The sequence below is a fragment of the Pavona decussata genome, unplaced genomic scaffold (genome assembly GCF_977016875.1).
Source record: "Pavona decussata unplaced genomic scaffold, jaPavDecu1.1 SCAFFOLD_46, whole genome shotgun sequence".
In the NCBI taxonomy this organism is placed as follows: domain Eukaryota; kingdom Metazoa; phylum Cnidaria; class Anthozoa; order Scleractinia; family Agariciidae; genus Pavona; species Pavona decussata.
In genome coordinates, this window is record NW_028145468.1 from 1,830,975 (window position 1) to 1,855,233 (window position 24,259).

The window sequence follows — 24,259 nt, forward strand, 5'->3', positions numbered from 1 at the left end:
GAACGGGTGAAAAGAAGGGGAAGATTAGAAAGGGAAGGAAGGATAAAGAGTGAAAACAGTTCTTCATTCCATTCACAATGTTGTTTTAAGTTTATTGTATCCAAAATACAGAGTCAAAGTTGTTACCTCATGTAAGTCACACTAAATGGTGAACACTGACTGTCAATACTGGTTTGTTACACAAACAAAACAGTTCCACGGCTATCGGTCTTCTCACTGAGTTGTGTAATATTATTATTGTTCCACAACTCTACCAAAGAATGAATAATGTTCTACTGTGCCTGAACTGATTCATATGCAAAACAGTCTCCAAAACCATGTATTTTAATAAATAACTGTTCTTTATTTTTGACAAAGTTGTGACGAAGAAGTCCACTTGAGAGAACTTAAAGGACCCTAGTCAGCCTCCGCCATTTTCGATGCCATCGAAATTATTGATGTTGTACGGTGAAGCGAAATCTTATTGCTTAACTGTAAGTTGTGTTCCTGAAAGTATGTTTCATTATATTTAGTAGTTTCATAGTGATTTCGTTCATTTCGACATGCTCCGAATAAAATATAATAGCCAAACTCTCGTATATAAAAAAAAAAACAAAGGTGTGGCTGACTAGGGTCCTTTAACGCATGGACCAGTGGGTAAGTTTAGGTTATTTGCATAACGTTTCTTCTAATTTTTCCTGTAATTAACTGATTTTAGTAGGCCAAATGCTTTAGCTGCCTTAGGGTGTGTCGTGATTTGGGGGTAATGAATTATTGGGAAGTCTAAGGGAAGTAAAAGTGATGATCTAGTGGTGCAAGAAAGGAGTTAAGTGACAACGTTGGCCAAACTGAAAGAAGTTTCCTCGCTATAAGGACGGTCCCTAGTTTTGTTACCACGCATACGTTCTGGGCATTTCAAGATACTCGGGTTTCTGGGTGGTGCCTACTAATACAGGGATATTTTTGCGCAGTTTACAGTCAATCCAGGTCACGCGTGAACAGTATTTCCAAGAATGAAATAAACATTCGAATTTCTCTTCGTAATGTCCGACGAGTGAATGGAATGTTGGACATTTCTCTGGAAAAGATGCATTAACTGAAAAAAAGATTCAAAATACTTGGGAAACAATTGTTATTCTTGAAATATTCAATTTTGCAATGTAAAAAAAAAAAAAAATTCATAGCTTTATACCGTCAATAAGCTAGGAAAATTTATACGGGAACTCTGAAATCTCGTTGGCGATTTTCAAAACTGACATGTAACTGTCAAAAATCCGTTCAAATTTCAAAAATATCGTTCACGCGTGACCTGGGTTGACTTTAAAACCATACGGAAAGAGCAGAACTTAGCCAAGTGCTCGGTATTTAAAAAGGAAATTAAAGGTAACCATTCATTTTTCAGAGATAATAAAGCTTCAATTTGGATCAAAACACCATACATTGCTTTGTATTTTACTGCTTTTAAGAACAATTCTTTTATTAATTATCTCTAAAAAATGCCTCGCTACCCCCAATAGGCCATTTCCGAGTTGCTGAGAACCTCACGATGAAAGCGAGGCTAAGTGCAAAACTTTTCATATGAAAATTAGTTTTGTTTGCACATGAATGAAAACTAATTTTCATAACAAAAACTTTGCACTTAGCCTCGCTTTTATAATGAGATTCAAAGCAACTCGGAAATGGTCTATTTTCTTTTTGGATTCCAGTAGCCCATACTAAGGTCTGCTTTTCCCACATAGTCACAAACTGTGCAAAAATACTTCCGTATTAGGAAGCGCCGTCCTTAATTGTAATTGTTGAGACGAATGCATTAAACTAACCTAAACTAATGTCTTGTAAATTGTGCACTAAGTTGTGTGCTTAACGTTTCTCTACAATGGACACGGTTCATACAGAAACTGCGAACGAAAATGCCATGACATTTTCATGACTTTAAATCCCATTCAATGACCTCAAAATTGACAGCTGAAATACCCCACTGCCTGAATAATTTGATGCTTGACACAAAGTGGCCCTAAATTTATTTACTTTTCAACCATCAGCAAAAAAAACCGGGAAAAAATCTGAAATTCCATAACTTTTCCACGACCCAAACAAATGTTTCCAGTTTCCACCCTGATGACTTTTCCAGGCCCCGGCCTGGAATGCAAATTTCAAATCCCACGACTTTCCATGACTGTCCCATGACCATGTGAGCCCTGGAGAAACGTAACCCTGCTTTAGGGACACCTCATTTTTACAGACAGTTTTCATGGTCCCACCCCATACAAGTTCCTTAAAATTTATCCACTAAGAAGGACACTCCAACAACACATACACACACTTTATCTGGTCTCAAAAGTTTCTGTCAGTAATGACTAAGTTTGACTGTATTCTTTTTTTGCCTGAAAGTGCCATATGACATGCCTATCATGAAATAAAATTTCACCCTCCTGAAGTTCTTACATGGAGCTAGATATTATTTGCTTTGTCATTTACACGGATCATGGATAAAACTACAGAATCTGGAAACATTTCTCGCCTTACAATGGTACCTAACTAGTGACACGACTCAAAATAAGATCTTGCACCCTGTTTCTTTGTGTTGTGTTACTGTAAGTTGCCGTTCGTTTAGAAGGATTCTGTCAGACCAACATTGCATACATCATCCTGAGAAATAAAACACACAAACAATTATCTTAGTCCTGATCGCGACTCTATAAGGCTGGATTTCCACAATCATTAATCATGGCGTCTTAGTCAAAACTGCACAAAGTATCGTACAAACTTAAAAGTATGCTTGCTTAAAAACAGAATTGCTGGTAAAGCACCCAGGGCTGAGTTGCTCGAAGCATGGTTAGCGCTAACCATTGGTTAAGAGGTATTAAAACCTATAGGTTGTTATGGTATTTAACCCGGGTTAGCGCTAACCATACTTCGAGCAACTGGGCCCTGAGCAACATAATAAAACACATGATTCAAAGGTTGTCTCAAAAGGTAGAAAAAAAAAACAGAATTGATAGATAATTTATAAGCGATTTTCACAATATGCCAAAGAAGACCCTTGAAAAAGAAATTGACATTTGCTTCTCGAACTGATAATAATTATTCATCAAGAGAAAACAAAGAAAATGTCTACTGTGACCGTGGTTTGGATATGCGTTTCTAATTACCATAAAATCGTACGAACTTTAGCCTTGAATTTCTCCAAGAATTATTGATCATTTGAGAAGCCATATCAAACACTTGCAAGTGTGTTTCATCAGATATCCAAACACCTTGAAGTTATTTAAAAAAAAATTTCAGCTGTGCCTCGTTTTTTTAACCTACTTCTCAGTGTTTGGACATCTGATAAAACACACCTTCTCGTCTTTGATATATTACTTCAAGTTGCAATCAGTCTCCATCCAGGCCATTTTCAGCCAGAAGCAATTGACCATAGTTTCTGGGCAGTTAAGCAGTTATTGCTTAATAAATTATTACATTCTAGCAATTTTAAATATTATTGTTCCTGGCACTCATGCAATCTCAGTCGGTACACTTTTTGTCAGCTTTAGCCCTATTCATGGCTACAATCACACAGCTGATCATACATACTGACTTATGATACATATGACTTTTGGGCTCAAAACATTAACAGTCAATGTTACTAAAAAAATTACAGGGAAATACTTCTAAAAAGGTTCTGTGTGTTGCTAGTTAATTTTTTGTGCTATCCTTTCCATGTAGCCAATGGAGGACCCCAAAATTTTGCATGACTTGATTGTATATTCAGTGTTCAATCTAGCTAGGCCACGTTTTTGCGTCATGGAATGACGGATGTGGAATATTCTATTCTGATGCAAAATGAAATTATCGCGGAGTCATTATTACTGACACAAAAAAGTTACTTCATATATAAGTACTTCCAAAGCAGCAGGCAATAATAAAAGTAAATTTAAAAAAAAAATAGGTGTGTTTACTAGCCACAAATGAATGCGCGAAATGACTTGCATTTCAGACTTCGTGCTTATGAGTAGTTTTTGTGTCAGGCCTTCCATGCAATTCCAAGAGAGACTGGCGCGTACATTTCAACATTCTGCATACATTGCTTTGCTGATGGATTCACGCTTCATTTTGTTGACTTCGTTTTTTTGTTTTCGTTTCATTATGAAACGACAATAAAAACTAAGTTCATTTTTTATGCAAAAGAGAATGGCAGTTGAACCTGAAAAACATGAAGATGGGCTGGATAAGGATGGTGAAGCTGGAGAAGTCAGTTCAATAAGTCAGTTGTTCAAAGTTTCAATATCATAGTTTGACCCTAACCATTTTTGAAATGACCCAATTTAAAATGCCATGTGGGTGTATGACCCACTTTGACTAATTTCTAGATTGAACACTGATATTAATCTAGTAGATAAATTACATGTACATTCACTTGAGGCATTTTTCTACCTGTCCACAGTTACTTACCTATAGAGATAATAAAAAAAACTTAGTAAAAAGAATGCCAGTTTGATCCATCCTTCCTTCTGGCACCGAGACATCTCACTAGCGTTCATGACCTCTGTAGGGTCGTACAGACCAGGCACACTCATCACAGGTCTGTTAGCATACCTGAAATGACGTAAATCAAAACAGACAGCAGTTTTTAATAACTAGACTTGGATTAAAACATTCACAGTTAAAGAATATGTATTCTGCAACTGGTGCTATCAGTGCCAGCAGTTTGGGTCTATGTAAAAATAATAATATTACATGCATTAAAGATGCGTTACCAGGATTCATAATAAACAATGAAACGGTACGTAAAAGCGTTCTCAATCTGGTAAAGCGATTTTAAAAAACTATAAGCTTTCGACTATAAGCTGTCTTCAACAGATAAAAATATGTGATGGAATAATTTTCCCTTTAATTTATGCACATTACTCTCCATATTTAATTTTCCTTACGGTTTATTTCATCACCTATGTTTATCTGTTGAAGACAGTAGACTGACTGTCAAAAGCTTATAAATAATTTTTACCAGTTAAAGCTTTACCGGAGAACGCTTTTACATGTATAGTTTAGGTCTAGTTTATGACAGCATTTAGCAAACAAAGAACATATTAAAGGGGAAGTATCACACATGCCATTTTAAAACCTTAAAATGTTTGTCCATCATTAGAACCAAAAATATATTCACTAGTCTTGGTATAAAATTATATTTAGTTGTCACCCCAGTGCTACAGAACTCTCGATTAGTGCTTCTGGCCAGAGACAGATCAGGTTGGAATGAATTGAAACTTGAAAAAATGTAAGGCTTACGTTTTTCCAGTTCTCGCATGTTTGTTTCCAAAATGCGCTAGAACAGATCACAAGTTGGTCCTTCCAAGAATTCAGTTGATTGCTCTCTTCTTGTTGTTCTAGAATTATTTTGTGGCTAAGTAGTTCTAGAATTTACCATTTTGTAGCTATTAGTAAAAGTCTTATTTCACCATTTTTAACAAAAGAAGTAATTAACAGCATGGATGGTACTTTTTTTTAGGGGATGCTTAAAAACAACCAATGTCACACCTACAATACTAGAAACTATGTTGTCATTCAAATATTAAGAAATTTTCTGTCTTTTCCTAAAGACCAAAATTTTATAGCTCCCTTAAAGTGCTTATGAAGTAAAAATTAACTTATAAATGCTTATTTGAAAGGTCTTTCAAAGAGAACAAGAATGGCATTTTCTTTTTTGAATATCTGCTCCTGCTCCAGAGACATTCAAGATTTCATTGTCACAAACAAAGCAAAGTGAGGGGATGAAAAAAACGAAGCCGTCACTAAACAGACTTAAGCCCTCAATTTCACGCATTACAAAGCTCTCGAAGAAATCTACAATGCTAAAGAAAGGATCAAAGACAAATAGCAATGATCAGAGACACAACATCTTGCCACAAAAACAAACGGCTGGGCCAGGCAATATGTAATTACACAATTCAAATCCTAACAAAGATAACAACAATAGCAGTCGCTTTCTGAGGTTAAGGATTATCACACGGTTCAAATCCTAACTAGAAGCTGTACTGTCACTGGACCGTGAACTGAAATGAGCCAAACTAAACCTAAATACTAGTAAAATGAATAGCATAAGAATGACAGTGGCTAAACAGAAACAACAAGAGGTGAAATAAACAGGTGCTAAACGCAGAACTCAAAACCCAGAAATGTCCTTTGGGATCAAAATACAATACATGCTACAGTTAAGCACATGGTTTTGTTCTATGGTAATCATACAAATGAAATCCTTCAAATTGTCCTGCCAACCCGCTGTAAACATACAAAAAACTAAATTGATCAAAAGACTGAGAAAGAAGCACTTAACATGCGAGTTCTTATTTTACGTGCTTGATCGTCGGGTCAATCACGTAGCCAGGGTTGTAGGTAAATTCTGAATCATCAGAGTTCTAGTTTTGCTTGGATTCAGAGTCAGTGTTCAGCTTTTGGGCTCAAAAATCGGCCAGAACCCCAAACAGCTCGTGTAGAATTCACTCTGAGTCACAGCTGTTTTGTTGTGTGCTTGTTATCAAGATACCAGGTCGATGTCACAACTCTCTAGTGCCAGTCCTCTAATGGAGAGGTTTTAACTTCGGAAATTGTAATTTCGATCGCGTTTTAAAAATCACGAATAACTACAAAAATTAATCTTTTTATTTTGCTTGTTTTGGCTTACTTTCTACGTTTACTTTTGAGAATGAAAGGAATTGCATAAGGGTGATAGTCACTTAAAATAATTATTGAGATGTTGTCACATGTGCCTGCCTACCGGCAGCCAATTGTGTGTAGCTGTGCTTGTGTCCTTGTAAAAGGTTACAAAGGGGAAACTTATGAAGTTTTGATTCGATCAGTACCTGTGAATATTGTAGATTATGAGAGGGAGATTAAAAAGGAAGGCTGTCCACTGTCCTCCAGCCAGCAAAAGGAGACTAATGAACAGATGGATGCCATATTCTGGTAAGACAAGCTGCAAAGACAAAAACATACCGCTATAGCACATTCTTTTTACTTTCTCCACATATATTTTACATGTACCGGTAATACTACAACTGAGAAAGAGAACAAGCCTGTTTTCTGACAATTTTAAATCAGTGGACTTGGTTTATAATCTGAGATGAAGTTTTCAAAGTCAAAAACATGGCAGGTGCTTTGCTTATGATATATATTATAAATGTTCTAAGAAAGACAGTTTAGTGTATACAGGCGCTATATACATTGTACGAAACATGTTTCTTTAAAGGTTTAGTGTTCTTCCACACTTCTTCTTGTGTTTTAATGACCCTGAAGAAATAAGAAAAATCTTTGTACACTACATTATTACGGAATTAACTTACATGTATAACACTACATTTAAAATGTCTACAAGTTACTCCATTAACCTTCAATTTATGTGAATATGGTACTGTTGACCTCTTCCACCAACACACAGAATAAACTCAGAATATTCAATGATGGGGATTGTTGCGGCAGAAGTCAAAAACTCGCTGAAGACGTGTTGAAACGTAAGCTTACTTTCTTGAAAACGACCCGTACGCGTTCCAATTGCAAAAGGGTAGCAACGAAATTGTACAATCATGCATTGAATGTACGAAAAGTACTATTTCACAATTTTTTATGGGGTTTTTAAAAGTTAAAGTCTCAAACAGGCAAAAATTAACCAAGGGGGGTTAACGAACCCTGATATTGATACATTAAACAATTTAAAAATTAAAAAACTTACGGGATTCAAACTATTACAAAGATCCACTGGGTTTTTGTAGTCTGTTTTGAGGTCATCGAACGCAATAATCTAAAGGGAAAAAAGATGAAAAGCTTGGAAATGAAATGAAATACACTTCGGTAAGGCAGTGCGCGCATACTTACATTCCAGATTGCGAAAAATATCAAAGCAATGCTGATCAGAATCGCCAAAATAAAAGCGAAAACTTCGAAGGACATTTTCGCTTGACACTTGTGAAGCCGGCCAGGCCACAAAGCTAATGTAGCCAGGTCACTAAGTTGTAATCTAACCTCGTCCCCAGGAATTTTTCTCCAGGGCGCCAGCGAGCGGGAATTTTCAACCGCTTGAAATGAAACTTATCGGACTTATGGTAAGTGCGATACTCCACTAAAATTACCGTTTCATTTGCACAAGATTACCATATCCATTTTACTGTTCTCTTATCTGTCCGGCCCGTGTACCTTCATTGCGCCTGCGTCAAGTAAGTTTGGTTTTTCATCCACCAATAAGATTGCAAGTTTGGAACGACTCGGACTGCTTCATTTGCAACAAAACTTCCTTTTTACTGATATTTAAATATATCTGAAACAGCTATTTTGAAGTGTAGATGAAAGATCAAATAGAAGAAAGATCCTCGCAGAATATTAATTCTTCCAGGCTTTCTTTTCGCTGTCAATCATACCATTTTAAAAATTTTCAATATCGATCACGCGATTTGATACTCGACATAGTCGATATACGGCCAAAGGCTACATTTTAAACCACAGGGTACCCCCACAAACGGTGTGACTGGTGACTGTTAACAAAATTTTAAGGATTTGTATGGAAATATTATAAGGTTCATATTATAGCCAAATGTTAGGGAAAATGTTTATCTGAAAAGTCGCAATAAATGTAAACTTACCTCAATCGTTCTGCTTTGTCGTTCTTTTGCCTGAAAACGGCGAATTTAGGCGATTTTGAAGATTTTGCTTTCATCGTTTACCTGAGCGTTATATAGAGAGAAAAGGGAGGAAAGCTCTGTCAGAAATGCTCCAGCGCCAGGGCGATTTTGACCCAGAAATTCGAACGCAGACACGTTTTATTAGCGCTTTAGGTCCAGAAACTGAGGAGCAATTTAAGTTAGCGAAAAACAAAATTCGCTTTGACTTGTAGCTTTCAAAAGATGATTCGGACGGTCGCGTTCAGAGGTCGTGGAAAATGCGGCAATTCAATTTTTTTTTAAATTCTTGGTGAAGTTTGATAGCCAGCTCTATAAGCTTTAATTTGATATAGGGGTTTAAGTACCTTCAATTTAAACCGGAAGCGCTACATCGCTTGGACATGAGACACCTCTAAAGGTATACGGTAACCTTAACATGTTGCTACACGTTGTAAAACTAGCCTACAGAAAAGGAACTATTTTATAATGCATCAAGTTTCAGACGAGTAGAGGCATGCAAGCGCGACGCCGTGCATGACTCGCGCATCGCGTATGCCTCTGCTCGCTTTTCAACAGCGTGCAAGTCACAAGGCAACCGTTTTCAACTCGATCGATCACGCCATTTAGTCTTCGATAACTGCGACTGGCACGCATTTTAGCTGGGGGTGTGCCACTAAAACTCTGAGAACCTTGACCTACACTAGACCATGTTCACCTTTAATTTGCAACCCTACTCTAGAGTATTACCAAAAATCCCCACTCTATTGATCCTAAACCTAAACTTTCTCCGACTAAATTCTTCAATCAACTGATTAGTTTTGCGGAAAATGATACCCTGTTCTAGACCAAAACTCTCTGATTTCTATACCCTATTCGAGAGTAAACTCGCTTCAAATCATATCCTTCACAGTAGCACAAACCTATGCAGCTCATATGGGAGTACCAATCCCCCCCCCCCCCCCCAACCCATTTCCCGGGCACTCACTCAACTAACATTGCATCTTGCAAACACCGACTGACTGCCTCTGAGGATCTTGTGCTGGCGAATGGTTAAATCTGGGATAAAACCGGATTGCCACTGCAAATTATATATGTCGCGTTTTACTGCAATTACGGAAGAGTTGATAAATGTGAAAATATGTAAATCATTCGGAGTGTTAGATCACCCCACTGCTCTAGGGTGCAATGATTGCCTCATTTTACAAAGTCCCATGATGACGATGACTGCTGGATTGGATTGGATTGGGTAACTTTATTTTAACACGGAGTTTATGTGTGATCACTTTCTGGCCGTAAAGAACCCAGTAGCGGTATGACAATCCATAAAAGTTGTAACCTCGAAAGAACGAGCATCGATTTTTCTTGGCCTTCTTCAAAGTTGCATTCAGCTTTCAAACAACCAAGATAAACGTTTCATCATAATTATCTTTGAGAAAAATGTCCGCAACAGACGAGGTACAATAACATGTCAGTGTTAATTTAAAGTTGTTTTTCAACTGAGAGTTTCTAAGCAGGTTCTAATGTTTATTTCCGTCTGTTCGACGTTTGTTTCCGCAGATTGTGCTCCAGGATGAAAACTCGCTGCAAACTGTGGAGGAACATTCCAAAACAACCGACTTAAAAGGTAAATAAAATAGTTATCAGAAGATGAGCCGAAAAACTGCGTACTTTACTTTTCATTTAATGGCTAAGTCATTTCCAAGCCGCGTGACCAATCCCACGGGCATTCTTTAGATGTTTGTCGTGGAAGGGGTATTTCCTCTTTGAGGTCTATTAGTGCCCCAATTACCCCAGGTGAGGGTGGATGGATGCCGGGGGTAGGGGGAGGGGCATCTCATTGATAATTGACTGAGCTATAAGTGGATGACTCGGCACGAGTTTCATTTAGGCGCACAGTAACGATATCGTATCAGTATCACATCGTTTTCGTGGATGACTAGCGCAACATTTTCCCAAGAAGAAGGAAGAATGTTAATCATCGAAAAACTAATCCTTTCAGTCACCGTTAAGTATAATATTCGTTTGATTTTCTTGAGTGGTTTAATAACTGATGACATGTCAAAATGGTGGCAAAATCACTCGTCTAATTCACTTTTTTTGTACATGTTTTTGTTCTCATCAGATCCGCTGCCAAAGTCATCCAAAGTCCCAGCAATATTGCCTGTTGCATTTTTGATGTTGGAAAGTATCGAAGAAGTTCCATATCCATATAACAACCTCCGTACTGGTTGCCAGGGCTGCAGATAACTAACGGGCAGGCGCCCGTCACGTTGTCCGGTCAAACATATTTTTGCTCGGACACTACCCGTTTTTGGCCGGTCAAATTTTAACAGTCGTATAACTCTTGCGATAGTGAACCAAGATTGCACAGTAATCCTTTTATAACTAAAAAACAACTGAATCCAAGTCGGTTTGGCAATAAAAATTACAAGTTAATCGTTTTACTACTCTTTACTGCAGAAGCAGCCTCTCATTCAGTATGTGGAACGGTTACGCAAGATACACCCGCAATTGTCCGTTTCACTTTACATCTGGCAAAATCACTTATAATTAAAGATTACACTTTGAAAATTGCTATTATTAAATTAAACGTAAAATAAAATGCAAGGCTGATCGGACAGCTAAAATAATTTTATTGCCCCCCAAAAAAAATAAAATAAAATGAAAAAAAAAAAAATTATTATTATTATTATTATTATTATTAAAATTTAATTATAAAATAAAATAAAATTATTTTAGCTGTCCGATCAGCCTTGCATTTTATTTTACGTTTTGTTCAACATTGCTGATCCTGATCTACACAAAGATCCGGCTACACTTTGCTGCTGTTTGTACAAGTGGTCCCTGCACTATTCAAGAGTTACCTTATTATTAAATTGCCATTGGAAAAGTGTCATTCAGGTCGGTGTGTGGGGGAGGGGTGGGGGGAGGAGGGGGATTTCGGGTACATATTAACCCATTGCAGTCCGCGTGTTTTCCAGCAATTTCAGATATTAGCATATTGTTAATTATTCACCTGATGTGCATTAAAAAAAGACAACTTATTGGGTCAAAGAAACAGCACTCCTTTGGTCTAGAATAGCTAGAATTTCTAATTGTCGAATAAAACACCCTAGCTGCGAATAAAAGATTACCCAAAGAACAAACCTGAAGGTAAAAATTTCGATGAAATTTGATCCTCACGTCACATGGCAATAATTTGATCATAGGCTATAGGAAACATGGGTTTCGACTAAATGAAGTAGTCTTTTGTCTTTTCTGGTCGTTTCTCCCCATTTATTTCTTGTAGAATAGCCATAACATTCTTATATCGCCAGCATGCATTCGTTAAGTCTTGGTAACCGTGCCATGTTATTGAAACCCCAGGCGCGGCCGCTAAGCGCGTGAGCGTTGACACTAAAAAGTGAGTTAACGCTCGCGCGCTTAGCGACCGCGGCTGGGATTTCAATAGGACGCACGGTTACCAAGACTAACGAATGCTGACGAATAGGCCATTTTACAGTTGTATGCTTAGTGACCTGGTCTTGAATTAAAAGCGAGGCTGAGGTTGACCTTGTTTTGATACAGACCTCACTGCTTTTCATATGTAAATGCGAATAGTTAGCATAAGTTGTAGCATCAAATGAGGAGATTAAAAGGTGCATAGGATTTTTTTTGATGAGCATGGTCTTTTCGTAGTTCCACGGGCTAGTTTGCGGTTGAAAATCTATTTCTGACACGACGTAATGTACAACGGGCGTGCAGCGCTGTCGTGTTCGATGAATTTATTTCCCACGGAAAATTATTTTACTGCGGCCACAAAACGTGTAATTTCTTCAATGCAATCTCTCACAAAAAAGATTTCTAAAAGAAAGGGAAAAGATTCTGGAGAGATGGTTCTGTATCCAGTGAATATTAATGAACATTGCAGTTGAAATTTGATCATGCACGCATATTTTTTTTCGATATATGCAAATTTTGCTCCAGACGACGCCAGACAGTCTGACGTCATTCATACTTTGTTTTTCACTGTTGCTAGGCAACAGTGCGGACACCTTCAAAGATATAAACATATATACATATATATATACTAGAAATACGTGACTCGCAAAACCTCGCGAAGCTGGGGCTGGGTGGAAAACCCCCTTTACTCGTATTGTAGCATCAAATGAGGAGATTAAAAAAGGCATAGGATTTTTTTGATGAGCATGGTCTTTTTGTAGTTCCACAGGCTAGTTTGCGGTTTAAAAACTATTTCTGACGCGACGTAATGTACAACGGGCGTGCAGCGCTGTCGTGTTCGATGAATTTATTTCCCACGAAAAATTATTTTACTGCGGCCACAAAACGTGAAATTTCTTCAATGCAATCTCTCACAAAAAAGATTTCTAAAAGAAATGGAAAAGATTCTGGAGAGATGGTTCTGTATCCAGTGAATATTAATGAACATTGCAGTTGAAATTTGATCATGCACGCATATTTTTTTTCGATGTATGCAAATTTTGCTCCAGACGACGCCAGACAGTCTGACGTCATTCATACTTTGTTTTTCACTGTTGCTAGGCAACAGTGCGGACACCTTCAAAGATATAAACATTATAATGCAATTCGAGGGATTTGATTGGCTAAGCAGCTACGGTATATGAGCAATTATACCATGGCCGAGAAATAGCGACCATTAAATTGTCTGCTGGTTGTTCTTGCACAGCAAAATCAGTAAGATTTAGCAATATTTCTTGATTGTTTTTAATAAAACAATTATTCCACTTGCGCTTGTTGGATATGAGATGATTATAGCCAACTCGGCGCTTCGCGCCTCGTTGGCTATCTATCATCCCATATCCAACGCGCGCTCATGGAATAATTGTTAAATATACATATATATATATATATATATACTAGAAATACGTGACTCGCAAAACCTCGCGAAGCTGGGGCTGGGTGGACTCCGGGTCAACTCCGGGTCAACTCCGTCAAGGCGAGCGCTGTTGGCTCGGGCAAAGGAGTCAATTCTTTTCTCATATAAACGCTCGCTGTCGGCTGGGAGGGCGACCCTCTTTCCCGGGACAACTTTCTCCATATCGTGACGGGGCCTTATTGAAACTTTGAAAACGCGAGTGAAATGAACGATGTCGTCCGAATGGTGGAAAGAAATAGAAGAAATAATCTTACACCTAATTTCTCGGTGACCAAAGACCAGTGCTAATATCACTGCTCAAATTTGCAGTGGGAATTACATCCAACTGAAAATGTCTTTTTATCTCGAGGTAAAGGGGTTGAAAAAAATTATGCCCTGACCGGGATCGGGATTGGGCTAAAACAGCGGTCGGGATTACGGGATTGAGGGAAAAATTTGTCCGGGATGGCGGGATTGAAGAACCGTATTGGGGACCCTCTTTTTTAGGTATCTATTGTAACTGTTTTAAATTGTGGCGTCTCTTGCCACAGTGTGAGTCTCAAACATATCCTGAAGGTGAGAAAGGCCGTGCCCTTCGAAATATTGGATAGTATACTTCCCTGACCGTGAAATCAGCCTTGCTCTTCTTTTTTTTTAGATTATTTCTCTTCGCAACTGTCAATCATACAGTTTTAACAATTTACAATATCAATAACGCGATTCGATACTCGATATACAGCTGTTTCGACAAAAGTTGTCCAAAAAAGACTAAAAGCGTACGCGACAATACCGAAAGGTAGTTTGGGAAATACCCAATAAATTTCAATAAAAGCTCAGAATCCATATTGCCCGCCATCTCAAGTCTTCGCCGTACGGTCGAGGCAATATAAATTTTGACTATCATTGAAGTTTTTTTAGGTATTTCCCATACTACATTTCGGCATTGTCGCGTACGCTTTTACGCTTTTTTGTACGAACAGCTGTAGTCCAAAGGCTACATTTTAAGCATCGTTTACTCGATTTAACATGTTGTTACACGTTGTAAAACTAGCCTGCAGAGCACGAGTTATTTTATAGTGCATCAAGTTTCAGACGAGTAGAGGCAAGCGCGACGCCGTGCATGACTCGTGCATCGCGTATGCCTCCGTTCGCCGTTCAACAACGTGCAAGTCAGAGGGCAACCGTTTTCAACTCGGTCGATCACGCCATTTAGTCTTCGATAACTGCGACTGGCACGCATTTTAGCTGGGGGTGTACCGCTAGAACCTTGACCTACACTAGATCATGTTCACTTTTAATTCGGCAACCCTATTCTAGAGTAAACACCGAATATCCCCACTCTATTGATCCTAAACCTAAACTTTCTCGGACTAAATTCTTCAATCAACTGATTAGTTTCGCGGGAAATGATACCCTGTTCTAGACCAAAACTCTCTGATTTCTATACCCTATTCGAGAGTAAACTCGCTTCAAATCATATCCTTCACAGTGGCACATACCTATGCAGCTCATATGGGAGTACCAATTCCCCACCCCCCCCCCCCCACCCATTTCCCGGGCACTCACTCAACTAACATTGCATCTTGCAAACACCGACTGACTGCCTTTGAGTATCTTGTGCTGTTGAATGGTTAAATTAGGGATAAAACCGGATTGCCATTGCAAATTATATATGTCGCGTTTTACTGTAATTACTGAAGAGTTGATAGATGCGAAAATATATAAATCATTCGGAGTTTTAGACCACCCCACTGCTCTAGGGTGCAATGATTGCCTCATTTTACAAAGTCCCATGATGACGATGACTGCTGGATTGGATTGGATTGGATAACTTTATTTTAACACGGAGTTTATGTGTGATCACTTTCTGGCCGTAAATTACGCAGTAGCGGTATGACAATCCATAAAAGTTGTAACCTAGAAAGAACGAGCATCGATTTTTCTTGGCCTTCTCCAAAGTTACATTCAGCTTTCAAACAACCAAAATAAACGTTTCATCATAATTATCTTTGAGAAAAATGTCCGCAACAGACGAGGTACAATAACACGTAGCTTGTTAATTTAAAGTTGTTTTTCAACTGAGAGTTTCTAAGCAGGTTCTAATGTTTATTTACGGCTGTTCGATATATGCTGCCGCAGATTGTGCTCCAGGATGTAAACTCGCTGCAAACTGTGGAGGAGCATTCCAAAACAACCGACTTAAAAGGTAAATAAAATAGTTATCAGAAGATGAGCCGAAAAACTGCGTACTTTACTTTTCATTTAATGGCTCAGTCATTTCCAAGCCGCGTGACCAATCCCACGGGCATTCTTTGGATGTTTGTCATGGTGGGGGTATTTCCATTTTGAGGTCTATTAGTGCCCCGATTACCCCAGGTGAGGGTGGGTGGAGGCCGGGGGGTAGGGGGAGGGGCATCTCATTGATAATTGACTGAGCTATAAGTGAATACACGATTTTCATTTAGGCGCACAGTAACGATATCGTATCGGTATCACATCGTTTACGTGGATGACTAGAGCAACATTTTCCCAAGAAGAAGAAAGAATGTTAAGCATCGAAAAACTAACCCATTTAGTTACCGTTAAGTATAATATTCGTTTAATTTTCTTGAGTGGTTTTATAACGGATGACATACAGTGTATCAAAATGGTGGCAAAATCACTGGTCTCATTCACTTTCTTTGTACATGTTTTTGTTCTCATCAGATCCGCTGCCAAAGTCATCCAAAGTCCCAGCAATATTGCCTGTTGCATTTTTGATGTTGGAAAGTATCGAAGAAGTTCCATATCCATATAACAACCTCCGTACTGGTTGTTTTTCTGTTTATTGAACCACAATTTGAAACTGTGTAAATTTTCGCTACCGTAGAAGAATTGGTTGATAGTCAATTTACAAAGGTGCTAATTAATTCCCTAGTTTTATTGGAACAGGCATGTAATCAGATACTGACACATACGCATGTTAAGTCAAAGGGTCTCTGCAATATTAAATTGATGAAATAAATAACTAAAAAAGTTGGAATTATTACTGTAGTCGTGTGATCTGTTTTCGTAGCTGAGATCTTGTGTGTCTTATCACGGCTATTTGTCTTTTGATTATCCTGCGTGGCCGCCTTTTGTCCTCGCTTCTTGGCGTTCTGAACTGTGAGATTTGCATTTTCCTCCTGTAATGTCAAATGAAGCTGTATCTAGTCGCGAATTCTGTTTAGTGGTGCTCAACAGAAAATATTTTGTTTGGAGAGTCTTTCGCAATGGAGCTGTCAAGGTAAATTCAATTCATCTCTCACAGCGGCCATCGCTGACATGACAGTTGCATGACCGTAAGTTATTTTGATTGGCTACCATTTGCGGCAAGGCGTCGTGCTCATCGAGGGGGCGGAATACTCGTGTCAATGCTTTCGTGTCAGGCTTTTCTTCTCTTTTCCCCTTCCTCTCTTCCTCTTTGCAGTTGCATGTTAAACAGTTGTCTCTGCATCGAAAAGCCACACCTCTTGTTCCCTTCCGACCGACCAGCCATATCAAACTCAGTGTTAACAAAAGCTTATATCAAGTTCCGGTGATCACGCCCCCACCAACGTCTGACTCAAGAACACCTAAGATTTGAAACATTTTACAAGATTACTCAAAAACATTTTAACGGCGATCAGTTGTACCAACGAATTAAAAAAAATTAATATTAAAGCTATTGTATAGCAGGTTTTGAAATGCCAAAATCAAAGGTAATTTCACGCCAGTGTGAAAACAATGGGTCTGTACTCTTCTACGCATGCTCGGATCTCGATTGTACCGACAAATTCGGATAGATCGAAAAATTTCCTTTATTTTGGTATATAATTCGGCTTGTTTTCGACTATGTTGGGTGGGTCAAATCGCCGTTAAAGTTGGAGGACTTCTGCTGTTCCTGTTATTTTCGTTCTGCGGATCTGTGAATGCTGTGGGAGATGGATCGGACGATCAAAATAATGGATTTGCGGGCCATCCGCCACTTTTATCTACATGCAGTATCATCAAGTAAGCTATTCATAAGAACTTAAATAAATCAACTGTCTCGATTTTTTTCGGACACGCAGTAATAAGTTAAATTTTCATTGCTAATAATCTCGCATATTTCTTATCCCGGTCGTTTTTATTCAACTTTCAGCTATCTCCTCTACACAATTGCCAAAATTGAATGAAGTGGTCTGAGGGTAGTGGCGAGTCTGCCTTCGCTGCAATCGTGGAGAAAATCTTTCAAGAAACGGGCATTCGCAGTGTTTTTGTGAAAAACCGAATCATAAATGCCTTTTGAAAAAAGATTGGGTCTCTGTGTGCCGAGCTCAAAAGAGTCAAGAAGAAAAGTGTAGGTTTCGGCGTCAAAAGGATTATAAACAAATGGCGTGACCAAACTTTAATATGAGATGAAGATATTTTACTACGAACTTGACAAATACGTTATTGAAAAGGAAAATTAGGATTTACGAGGGAAGAAATGAACACGAAGTTCCATCCGCTGGAAAAGATTGTTGTCTTCGATCAGATTCACATGCCCGCCACTCGTCGTAGCGTTCACTGTAGCCAACGCAATTTCGCTTCCCGACCTTGTCCACAGGATATAGTATTAGTTTACGGTCGGTTGTTTTCACTCATGTCTTTTTTCGGTAAAGCTCTGATGAAAAGACCTTTTCCGCGTATCGTTTTGGTGCTATGATCTCCCTCTTAACTCTCCCTGCCGCCATCGCTGCCATGTTATTTGTTTTCATCTTACCTCTAGCGCTTGCCCAATACCGAAAAATTTTGGCCGCGCCAGACTGGACGCAAATTCAAGCAAATGCTCACGTTCGTAGGAGATAAGTTTGATATGAACCTTAGTGATTTACTAGTTAGCGCCAAACTACGTAATCCCACACAAAACAACCTACCCCATGGATCTTTTCGATGTGGAGACAACTGTTTAACTTGCAAATACACAACAGACGGATGTACCAGTTACACATTTCATTCTACCGGCGAAACTAGACATATTACTCATCATATAGACTGTTACTCTAAAAACGTTATTTACCTGGTACACTGCAACCACTGCCACAAACAATACATAGGAGAAACAAAACGACGACTTAAAGATCGTTTTAACGAACACCGTAGACCAGTTGGCAAACAAACAAACATTTCCAAACCCAGCATAGTCTCAGAACATTTTCTTACTAACGACCATAACGCTTCTGACATGTGACTTATTCCTCTAGAACTCATTAAATCTTATCGTGACAGTGTACACAAAGCTAGAGAGGAATACCTCATCGACAGAGGTCAAACTCTTGAACCCTTAGTTCTTAATAGGAGAGATGACACATGAACATTTTTCCCTAATTTATGTTAATTTCTCACTGTGACGTATTTTGGTTTTTGTTTTCCATGTTGTTGGTCATGCCTATTGACCAATTGTTGTTTCAAATTTCAAATTGTAACGTTTTTGTTGATGTAAATCTAATCAAGCCTTTGTTTTTTAGGTATCTATTGTAACTGTTTTAAATTGTGGCGTCTCTTGCCACAGTGTGAGTCTCAAACATATCCTGAAGGTGAGAAAGGCCGTGCCCTTCGAAATATTGGATAGTATACTTCCCTGACCGTGAAATCAGCCTTGCTCTTTTTTTTTAGATTATTTCTCTTCGCAACTGCTTATTAAGTTGGTGTCAATCATACCATTTCAACAATTTACAATATCAATAACGCGATTCGATACTCGATATACAGCTGTTTCGACAAAGGTTGTCCAAAAAAGACTAAAAGCGTACGCCACAATACCGAAAGGTAGTTTGGGAAATACCCAATAAATTTCAATAAAAGCTTAGAATCCATATTGCCCGCCATCTCAAGTCTTCGCCGTACGGTCGAGGCAATATAAATTTTGACTATCATTGAAGTTTTTTTAGGTATTTCCCATACTACCTTTCGGCATTGTCGCGTACGCTTTTACGCTTTTTTGTACGACCTTTGTCGAAACAGCTGTAGTCGAAAGGCTACATTTTAAGCGTCGTTTACTCGATTTAACATGTTGCTGCACGTTGTAAAACTAGCCTGCAGAGCACGAGTTATTTTATAGTGCATCAAGTTTCAGACGAGTAGACGCCGTGCATGACTCGTGCATCGCGTATGCCTCCGTTCGCCGTTTAACAATGTGCAAGTCAGAGGCCGTAGGGCAACCGTTTTCAACTCGGTCGATCACGCCATTTAGTCTTCGATAACTGCGACTGGCACGCATTTTAGCTGGGGGTGTACCGCTAGAACCTTGACCTACACTAGATCATGTTCACTTTTAATTCGGCAACCCTACTCTAGAGTATTACCAAAAATCCCCACTCTATTGATCCTAAACCTAAACTTTCTCGGACTAAATTCTTCAATCAAGTGATTAGTTTCGCGGGAAATGATACCCTGTTCTAGACCAAAACTCTCTGATTTCTATACCCTATTCGAGAGTAAACTCGCTGCAGATCATGTCCTTCACAGTAGCACATACCTATGCAGCTCATATGGGAGTACCAATCCCCCCCCCCCACCCCCTTCCCGGGCACTCACTCAACCAACATTGCATCTTGCAAACACCGACCGACCGCCTCTGAGCACCTTGTGCTGGCGAATGGTTTAATCTGGGATAAAACCGGATTGCCATTGCAAATTATATATGTCGCGTTTTACTGTAATTACGGAAGAGTTGATAAATGTGAAAATATGTAAATCATTCGGAGTTTTAGATCACCCCACTGCTCTAGGGTGCAATGATTGCCTCATTTTACCATAAAGTCCCATAACCCATAATGACGATGACTGCTGGATTGGATTGGATTGGGTAACTCTATTGTTACACGGGGTTTATTGGTGATTACTTCTAGTCCTGGCCGTAAATCACGCAGTAGCGGTATGACAATCCATAAAAGTTGTAACCTCGAAAGAACGAGCATCGATTTTTCTTGGCCTTCTTCAAAGTTGTATTCAGCTTTCAAACAACCAAGACAAACGTTTCACAATAATTTATCTTTAAGCCTGAGAATGTCCACAACAGACGAGGTACAAAAACATGCAGCTTGTAATTTAAAGTTGTTTTTCAACTGAGAGTTTCTAAGCAGGTTCTAATGTTTATTTCCGTTTGTTCGACGTTTGTTTCCGCAGATTGTGCTCCAGGATGAAAACTCGCTGCAAACTGTGGAGGAACATTCCAAAACAACCGACTTCAAAGGTGAATAAAATAGCTCTCAGAAGATGAGCCGAAAAACTACGTACTTTGCTTTTCATTTAATGGCTCAGTTATTTCCAAGCCGCGTGACCAATCCCAGGGGCATTCTTTGGATATTTGTCATGGTGGGAGTATTTCCCCTTTGAGGTCTACAAGTTCCCCAATTACCCCAGGTGAGAGTGGGTGGAAGGGGTGGGGGGAGGTGAATCTCATTGATAATTGACTGAGCAAGTGGATACACGAGTTTCATTTAGGCGCACAGTAACGATATCGTATTGGTATCACATCGTTTTCGTGGATGACTAGGGCAACATTTTCCCAGTTCCACTTGATTGTGGGAAATTCATGGGCTCATTTAGCACTGGTTTAACATACACTGCAGGCCCGTAAGCTGGTTTTTGTCTGGCTATGATCGTTTTCTTTTTAAACGGACCAAACCGGCCGTAGTTTAAAAATTTGACTAATTTTTTTATCTTTGTCAATGTTATACACTGATTAACGTATTTATTCGATTAACCACTGGGTGCTTATTTCATTTTGGTCCCATAAGGGTTGGCACTTATTCCAGGGTGGGCGCTTATTTTCGCGAGGGTGGTGGGTGCTTATTATTTTCCCAACATTTTCAGTAAGCGAGAACATTTTAAGAGAACAACAAAACAAGGAATAACAAGTTTATTTCGTTTCAACAAGACAAAAACTCAGTGAAAAAGCTAACATCAGCAGGCCGAAAACAATATAAAAGGTTTATTGGCTATCGTTTTTCAAACAAATTTTGGAACACACGTGACGTTCCTCTTACTTCACCCTGGGGTAGTACAGAGATGACTCAAATGCCACACACTTTACAACTCAACAAATAGACAACATTACTAGAATTATAACTTAGTTCATAATTGGTTGAATAGGCCTTTTAAGTGTTAGTTGACTCGAAACTGTCCCCTGTGGCAAGATCATTCACAGACCTGACATCGTTCACCTCCACACTTAACAGTTCCCGGTGGTTTGTACCCTCAAAAAAGGAATGATTTAAGTTTTGCGTGTACAGAATAGTCTCCCAGACTTTTGGGTCTCCTGTGAGAATGAAAAGTTTGACATTTTGACACGTTGACACATTTTGGAAAAAGTGGGCGGCATGAGGTTATAAGAAAATGATAACAGGCTCCTCTCCTTTCTCTCTTTTTCTCTCCCCTAGTCCCCCTCGTTTTTGTTTCGTCGCTCTCTACTTCGTGCGTCTCTCTAGGAGCATGGAACATGCAAGCAGCGCGCGCTTTAGAAATCGCATGCGAGAGTAGCTAGTAGGCAAAAGTTGTACCGTCTAAATCGTCCTTAACTCGCCCTTAATATCTCCGAGAAATAAGCAACGTTAACAGAAACAACACAACTCCAGAAAAAAAGATAAGTAAAAGTAAAAATAAGCCATTGAAACTGGTTACTATAATTTTACAAATTCGTTTTACTGGGCAAGAGTATCCAGGCTTTGTACACGTCTCTTGAAATCAGAAAAAAAATACTCTTTTGTTAATTTTTAAGGAAGAGCATTCCATTGCTTGGCGGAAAAAACATGAAAAGGAGCGTGGCCCACAGGTAGTAGTTCTACACTTGCTAAAGGACAATACGTTTCTACCACGCAAATCTTAGCTTGTACAGCTTGTAGTAAACATATTTCTCGTATAGGTGGGATACTGAGTGAAAAATAAGCTCTTGTAAACTAATGAATGTGCTTATCTTACAGCAAAGTCATTTCAACTTTGCTTAATCAATTAGTCAAAAGTGCAATTATTAAGGCAACCAACTCTTTCACATGTATCTAGTTTCATTCGGCAAGGAATAAGCAAATAACAAAGCTTAGACATAATCCAAAATACATGTATCATTACATTTACCTGTTTCATTCACGAATTCGCGCACACCGAGCGCTTTGATTATACGATTTAAACTTCACACGATTAAACTTCAATTAGATGTGGAGCTTTCGTGTGTGGAATGCTGGCAACAAATTAAAATCTCTGTTGAATGTTTCATTCCGAAGAGAAGAGTAAGTGAAAATACCCCATCACTCCAGGCTATATTTCAGGCTTTCTGTTAGTGTTTTTTTTTTGTTTCCGCGGAGGTGTATAGAAATCATGGAACACCCGTTTTACACCGAATTCATGACAGGAGAAATTATCTGTTAATCATAAGATAAAAATAACTAGCTCAAACTTCAACAGCCAACTGAAACAAATCAGCTTCTTATATCAGGAGACAGGCCCGTAGCAAGGCTAAAACAACTGAGGGGGCTTAGCAAAATGGTTAAACAAAACTACCCCCCACCCCCCGCGTCACCCAAAAAAACAGACTGATTAGGGAGTTTAAGATGCAACGAGAACATAAAAAAAAAACCAGTAGATTTAGTAAGTAAACCAGTAACTTTACACCTCCATCACACTTTTTGGTACATTATTTTGCCGTTTCTTTTACGTGCACTGCCATTTTAAGTTTTCTTATTCCCGGGGTAGTCAATCAATAAAATCGATAATCGATAGCATTCGATAACAATCGATAAAAATCGATTAATTTTTTCGAAGTTCGATAAAAATCGATAAAAGATTTCGTTGTGAGTAATCGATAATTATCGATTTTTGAATCAGGGCTCTCGATTTTATCGAAACTGAAGTTCCAATTTTCGAAACGGCAACACCAAAAGATATTGAACTCGCAGAGACACTTAAACAACTTCCCTGTTCGTTAAACGATATAAATTGCTTCATCTTTTCTACAAACTTTTAGTATTACTCAGCGTGTGTTGTATTTGTAATCCGATAAAGATCCGTGGTCTGTTTTATTTATTGTGTCTACGGCTTCTAGAGAAGCGTAGACACTATGTCATCGGGTTGAGTGAAAGAGTGAAAGAGTGTAAGAGTGTAAATGCCACAGGAATCCCAAATGGAATCCTATCGAAAGCCGACGGTAATCCTCGACTGACCGAGTTCTAAGCGATTGTACTTCCGGATCAGGACAATGGCGACAATACGGTAAATGATGTTTTCCGATGTTGATTTGCTTTTTACAAATAGTTTAAGTGATGATTTGAACCAGAATGCTGTAACTTCTGTAATTTTCATCGCAAAAACGCCCGAAATTACTGCGAATGATCGCTTAAATTTGAACAAACACGGAGTGTCTTCAAATTTTACATGCGTGTTTGCACGCACGCAAAAAAAACCTGAAAGTTTTGGCCTCTAATAGCAAATGCATCGTTTATTTCAATAAAATGTTTTGCTGGAAAAGCTTTTTGTTGATTTTTGTGTCTTTGTCAATTCATATATGCGTTTGAGAAGCGACAGATGCGTAATCTAGCAAGGACAATTTGCTTAAGCGGGTTGAAATTTGATATACCAAAGGTCTTCATCAACATGCCGTGAATTTTAGCAATTTTTGCGTTCAAGTGTGTTTTTCGGCAAATGATTAATAGTAACGATATTATTTTACGTCAGAAAACATTTGTTTAATCATTCCAGTTTAATATGCAGTTAATTTTGGAAGCCAACGATATTTATTTATCTGCTGCGCATTTTAAACCGC

General features: G+C 38.7%; 1 protein-coding gene and 4 long non-coding RNA genes across 5 annotated transcripts; 4 read left to right on the forward strand and 1 right to left on the reverse strand.

Annotated features, from left to right (window-relative positions):
* Positions 1-66: 66 nt before the first annotated feature.
* LOC146482421 (protein cornichon homolog 1-like) lies at positions 67-7,952 on the reverse strand. The gene is made up of 5 exons (XM_085107296.1): positions 7,828-7,952; positions 7,685-7,753; positions 6,819-6,931; positions 4,414-4,557; positions 67-2,628 (listed from the first exon to the last, which is right to left on the reverse strand). The coding sequence occupies exons 1-5, from the start codon at positions 7,900-7,902 to the stop codon at positions 2,604-2,606; spliced, it is 426 nt and encodes a 141-aa protein (XP_084963422.1). The 5' UTR covers positions 7,903-7,952; the 3' UTR covers positions 67-2,603.
* A 1,948-nt stretch (positions 7,953-9,900) lies between these two features.
* On the forward strand, positions 9,901-11,042 carry LOC146482422 (uncharacterized). Its single transcript, XR_014864133.1, has 3 exons — positions 9,901-10,061; positions 10,164-10,230; positions 10,729-11,042. It is a non-coding gene; the product is annotated as an uncharacterized LOC146482422 (long non-coding RNA).
* A 228-nt stretch (positions 11,043-11,270) lies between these two features.
* LOC146482423 (uncharacterized) lies at positions 11,271-12,254 on the forward strand. Its single transcript, XR_014864134.1, has 2 exons — positions 11,271-11,949; positions 12,034-12,254. It is a non-coding gene; the product is annotated as an uncharacterized LOC146482423 (long non-coding RNA).
* A 3,104-nt stretch (positions 12,255-15,358) lies between these two features.
* On the forward strand, positions 15,359-16,507 carry LOC146482424 (uncharacterized). Its single transcript, XR_014864112.1, has 3 exons — positions 15,359-15,518; positions 15,622-15,688; positions 16,189-16,507. It is a non-coding gene; the product is annotated as an uncharacterized LOC146482424 (long non-coding RNA).
* Positions 16,508-17,184: 677 nt separating this feature from the next.
* LOC146482425 (uncharacterized) lies at positions 17,185-18,140 on the forward strand. Its single transcript, XR_014864113.1, has 2 exons — positions 17,185-17,493; positions 17,624-18,140. It is a non-coding gene; the product is annotated as an uncharacterized LOC146482425 (long non-coding RNA).
* The last annotated feature ends 6,119 nt before the right edge of the window (positions 18,141-24,259 follow it).

Bases quoted from the DNA above. Each gene is read 5' to 3' on its own strand.
- LOC146482421 (XM_085107296.1), bottom strand. From the start codon at position 7,902: ATGTCCTTCGAAGTTTTCGCTTTTATTTTGGCGATTCTGATCAGCATT. The intron at 4,558-6,818 runs GTACTGATCGAA...ACGTCATTTCAG, and splicing joins ATAATCTACAATATTCACAG to GTATGCTAACAGACCTGTGA. The intron at 2,629-4,413 runs GTAAGTAACTGT...TTTATTTCTCAG, and splicing joins TTTTTTTATTATCTCTATAG to GATGATGTATGCAATGTTGG.